The 6000-nt window shown below is 29.1% G+C and overlaps 1 protein-coding gene across 1 annotated transcript in view; it reads left to right on the top strand.

The window, feature by feature from the left end:
• The first annotated feature begins 271 nt into the window (after positions 1–271).
• Positions 272–6000, top strand: part of LOC105344867 (uncharacterized) — a 29817-nt gene continuing 24088 nt past the window's right edge. Inside the window, exons 1-5 of the mRNA XM_066085257.1 lie at positions 272–343; positions 560–655; positions 894–974; positions 1193–1288; positions 1531–1623. Coding sequence (XP_065941329.1) covers positions 272–343; positions 560–655; positions 894–974; positions 1193–1288; positions 1531–1623 — 438 coding nt within the window. The remainder of the gene's footprint in view (positions 344–559; positions 656–893; positions 975–1192; positions 1289–1530; positions 1624–6000) is intronic.

Below are 6000 nucleotides of genomic sequence, written 5' to 3'. Positions count from 1 at the left end.
TTTTTTGTAATGTTTATCAAGCCAATTTTTTTTCAAACAACTATTTATAATCGCATATAATGCTTTACTGAAAAAAAACTTTTGTAGTTTTAAAATTTCGCTATCAAAAACAAAATATAAATATGGTAACCGGGTACATTTAATCATAGAAATGGTGAAGATTCAAAATATAAATTGATATGCAGGTTCTTCACACATTCTGAAACATAAAACTTGGTCAACAATATTTCTATTAACTTCTTTTAAACAGTTTTAGGATGCAGCTCTAATCATGATTGTCGTCATCATCCCTGTGGTTCTGGACATCCGTCTCACTGTTCTTATGGAAAGTGTCATTGTAGAGGTATATTTCAATGATATGGCATGTAAAAGGTTTCATTTAATTTGAAACTACTCTGAAACGATGACATGTTTTACGTTTTTTTTTAAATTAAGGGCAACTAATATTGCCAAAGAGAAATTAATTGTAGCACTTAAAATCTTGAATACTGAATGACTATACATATAAACTGTTTTCATGCGTACAACGTAAACGCCCCTTCAACTTCTTGTTTGAAAGATTCAGGATGCCACTCTGATAATGTTTGTCATTCTCATCCCTGTGATTCCGGACAAACGCCTCACTGTTCTTCTCAAGGAAGCTGTTACTGTAGAGGTATATTTCAATACTATGGCATGTAAAAAAAGTTTCATTTTTGAACTACTCTGAAACGATAAAATGTTTTACGGTTTTTTGTTGTTGTAAAATGAAGGGCAACTGATGTTGCAATAGAGAAATTAATCTAGAATGCTGGATAATGTTAAATTGTGTAATAAATATACATGTAAACTGCACACGTAAAAGCCACATCAAAATTCTTGTTTGACAGATTCAGGATGCCACTCTGATTTAGACTGTCTGTCTCATCCCTGTGGTAACGGACAAACGCCTCTCTGTTCTTCTCATAATTCTCATAGTAGCTGTGATTGTAGAGGTATAATTCAATTTTCATTTTTTCACAAACCTGAAACGATAACATGTTTTTCTTTTTTTTAAATATAAAATTAAGGGCAAATTATATTGCCAAAGAGAAATTAATTATTGCACTTAAAAGTTTGAATACTAAATAATGTTCTATCTTGTAATAACTATACATGTTAACTATTGTCATGCGTACAAATTAAACGCCATATCTAACTTCTTGTTTGACAGATTCAGGATGCCACTCTGATTTTGACTGTCTGTCTCATCCCTGTGGTACCGGACAAACGCCTCTCTGTTCTTCTCATGGAAGCTGTTATTGTAGAGGTATATTTCAATACAATGGCATCTAAAAAAAAATTCATTAAATTTTAAACTACTCTGAAACGATGACATGTTTTACGGTTTTTTTTGGTAAAATTTAAGGCAAATTATATTGCAAAAAAGAAATTAATTATAGCTTTTAAAATCTTGAATACTGAATAATGTTTAACCCTGTAATGACTATACATATAAACTGTTTTCATGTGGCCAACATAAATGCCTGATAACAACTTCATATTTGACAGATTCAGTGTGCCACTCTGAAAATGATTGCCATTCTCATTCTTGTGGTACCGGACAAGCGCCTTATTGTAATAATGGAGGATGCAATTGTAGAGGTCTGTTTTTTCTCTCAAAATGACATGTAAAGAATGATACTGAAGGGTTTCTATTTTCCGCTTCCGCTAGCACTGTAGATTTTAGATTTTACCAATTTCATGGTTTTATATTAGTAAAAGCTCTGCAAAAACCATTTAGATAGAGAGTTTCTGAAAATACTTTTTATAATTTAGTTGTAAATTGTGAAACACTTTGTTCGAAACCACCAATTAACTGCAAAGCGAGTGAAAAAATGCAATGGATATAAATTATATGATAATACAAAATTTAAGGTTAGGAAAAAGTTTAAAATTTAATTACAAGTTATTTTCTACTTCATGTAAAGTAAATATCAGAAGCTCATTTTTCCACTTACTATAATTTGACGGATATTTTGTTTTATTTACGGTCTGCACAATTATTAGTTTGCTATTAGAATGGCGAGGAAGAAAGGTTTACAACATATACGTACAATGTAGTACATGAATCACACGATGATTAAACTCTTTGTATTCTATATGTATTTCTACAATTCTGTTGTGTAAGCTTTCATTAGTTCAGGATTACTAAAAAGGACAATTGTCTCAGTAGCTTATTCTGGTAATAGTGATTGTAATATGAATAATTATCTCCGACAATTTTACATTTATCAAAAACAGTTGACTGAAAGGAAAAGTATTAAAATCCCAATTTTAAGCTGAAAACATTTATAAGATTTGGTCATTTTCAAGTTAACATATCGTTTGGATAAGAAAATGCAACAATCGTTCAATATTTTTCAATGTTGTTTGAGAAAAAGATGGGAGTAAGCTTCTGCTTCTCATAATTATTAAGAATTCAGGAGAGAAAGTTCCGATTTTTTAAAAATAAAAATTTCATTGTTCATTTGTCTTGAGCGGAGATTCGAAGACTGGGCAGTACATATCAATCAATGTATGTGTAATAAGTTATGAATTGTCGTTCTTAGAGGCAGATGCTTTGTTATTTTCTATTTCAATGTCAAGTTATTGTTTTTCATCAATTTATACTCAAATATATATTGCAAAGCTTATAATTCATTAATATCTTATTTTAATCAGAAGCATCGTTTCCATGCTTATCTATTTGTTTGCTTACTATATTTCAATATTTCATTTTTTTTTTGTTCAACAAGGATGTAACATCAAAATAAACTTTAACATCAACATTAGTACATATTTCACTCCTCGAACAATGGATTATTGCCGATACCAAATAATTTGGTACACATCAATACCAGTTTCATTGCTAAGTGATTATACTATAAGTATAGTTTATATTTTATTAGCTCAAAACCACATGGTTTATAGGCATTGTATAAATACATTTAAATACGTAATCATTGTGAACAATTTTTTTGCAGTACACAGACACATCTGCCATAATGAGATTTTACCACAAATGTACAATGTAATAATTACATAAAAAATATATAAGAAAAATGTACATATATGAATTAAAAAATACTAAAGATCAATTCTATGTAAGAATCAATGATTTATAAAAGGTCACGCATAGTAACCGATTTTCTTAATATTTCATACATAGACATACCTAGGTGTGAAACGCAAAATGACACTAACAGTTGGGTGCGGGGAGTAACCGTTGCCATGGTTACAATCTTTGTTCTATTGTCATTTCTTATTTCATAGAAGAAAACTGATTGAGAAATCAATACTTTTGAAATGTTACCATGGAAACCGTTAGAAATTTTTGAAATTGGTCTCTTGTATTTATTTTAAAGCTGAAATGGTAAAATATTTATTTTTTTATATCCTTATCAATGTCCATGCAATATCAATATTATCTATGAAAATTTGACACCCGTTGCTATGGCAAAAAGGCCAAGAAACAGAAAAACTGAAAAATTGAAGATGATTTTGATATGCAGTAATTCCTGATTTTATAATTTTTAGCAAATCTTTTTTGGAACTTGTTGAAATATGTCTAAATTGTTATTGTATACCACAAAAATCTTTCTAACTTAAGGACGTTGTTTACTCAGGGTTTGAGTTCTCAAATCCGGATTGTTAAACAGTTCAATTTCATGAGTAAAATTTGTTTTAAATACAAAAAGTATTTATGAAATGAATTATTATTGACATAACAATCGATATTTTTACTTAATTATAGAATTAGGCTCTGACAAAGTTTGACTTTTAGCAGAACAGAGGAAATTCGGACTAAATTTTTCAGATTTTGTTTTCCTCTGAAATATTTTTGGAAGTACTATAATATTTAAAATTAAGATTTTATTTGTTAGTCAACGTAATTTTGCCTATTTTTTGTTGGTTTTATCTTGCTTTTTCGTTTAGATAATCGCATGGCGCACACTACAAAAATATTGAAAAATGCTTAAAAATGATAAAAGACACCATATCTCAAAATTTTGATCATTTACCTCATATAAACTTTATGCCAGCAGAGAAAAGTCAATATACTTAGTTTAATACTAATAATGTTTTAGCATTATCATCATTCATTTTTTTGTTATATTGAATCAAATATGGGTAGTAATTTGAAAACTGATAGAGGAAATTCGGACTAGAATATCTATAAAAATTGTAAATGAAAACTTAATGCTTTGTATCTGTTTAATTCACTATTATTCATAAACTGTATTTCATTTGTTAAAGAGTTAAGCAATTTTTTGTATTTTCACAATTAAGAAAATCTCGATCATAGTCTAAAATTTTTATGGATTTTTCTCAAATTTTCAAAAAATATTCAATGGCCTTTAACTCAAAAAGTAGGTCATTGAACTACTTTTTTGAAAGTGAAGAATAACACTACCATGTAAGGTCTATAACACACAATAGTTGGTTTTTCATTATCATCAGTGGATTTTTTTTTCATTCTGAGTAAACGTCATCCTTAGCACAGAAGTGTTGTTCCTAGGAAATTAAAGCTGCGAAGTAAGTCACACAGAAAATCTTACTTTTTGAAAATCCATAGCAACGGCAATATATTTTAGCAAATGCCAGAATTCTTTTCAAGTTGCTTTCTAGTTCAGGACATACTTAATATTTTCTCACCCATTGATATAAGTTATCTATACTTTTTATACGAATAATAACCATTCAAATATGCCTCTAAGTATTAGAATATACCTTATATTTTAGCTTGTTACCATAGCAACGGTTCTTAGTTTTTGTTTATAAATTCTTAATTACACTACCATAATAGTATATACCAAAAAATTCAAGATTTGCATTATTAGTTCAAATTAAATGAATAAATTATATTTTAAAATTTCTCTTTAGTTACCATGGAAACACTTTAATTATATGTGTTTCTCCATTTATACTTTTCTTTTTCTTGAAAAATAACAATTTTGTTTAGTAATATATTCTACCCTTGAGGCCCCAAGTTGTGCACATTACTTACAATGTGTTCTCAAATAAGCTTTAAAATACCATTTTTACATCTTAACCTTTTGTTACCATGGCAACGGGACCACATAGCAACAAATTAATGGTGTTAACCTTTTTTTACTCATCAAAGTCTATCGAATTGTAAAGTATGATGAAAATCCGTGACTATGCGTGGCCACCGAATTTTGATTCTTACATAGAATTGATCTCAAATTATCACATTAGGACGATAATATACATATTAACTAAAGCAAATATTTCTATACTCTGTGGCTTTCTTAAGAAAAATACATAGTTTGTTTAATTGTTTCTTATTTTTCGAACTCAGCAACTGAACAAGCTTGAAGCAAAAAGGTTTTGACCAGTAATGATTTTTGATATTAATACACCGTAAATGATTGTACCTTGGACATTCTAGAATGAAGTGATATTCATCTTCAATCGTATTAAGAGTACAAAATCTAAAATGCGAGCGTACAGTTGATTATACCGACTTTGTTCTATTGCTAGTCTATGTGCAGACAATCTGTATTTTGTCAAAAAGTGAAAATTTTCTGTTATACATTTTTTAAATAATACTGGAGACCAAAATGGTCGTACAAATATTTGTATACGTAACATTTAGAGGAACACGCAAAGAAAGCGTCTCCTTCCTGAATAAAGACATCACATGGTCTTTGCTTAATATATAAAAACAGTTTTCCTTGATTTGGAACATTTTGTGCATATTAAACATTGCTAAAACCAGCAGAGAACACTAAATCTTTTATCAAAAAAATCCAACAATTTTCACATTGGTAGGAATACATATCCTCTTATATGGTTTTTAATATACAATTTTGCGTATTTAAAATTTTCATCCACTATTTCAGTATTTTTAACTTTCTAAAAATAATTAGGGGCAAATGACCCAGTTCCGTATATATCATGAAATTGGGCGTGGAACTGAACACTCTTAGTATTAGTTTACAAAATCGAGTATGGACGCGTTCAACGTCCTTTCCT

Source organism: Magallana gigas, chromosome 5, assembly GCF_963853765.1.
Source record: "Magallana gigas chromosome 5, xbMagGiga1.1, whole genome shotgun sequence".
Classification (NCBI taxonomy): domain Eukaryota; kingdom Metazoa; phylum Mollusca; class Bivalvia; order Ostreida; family Ostreidae; genus Magallana; species Magallana gigas.
Note: the sequence above shows the minus strand (reverse complement) of the source record. Positions and strands in the feature narration are given on the sequence as shown.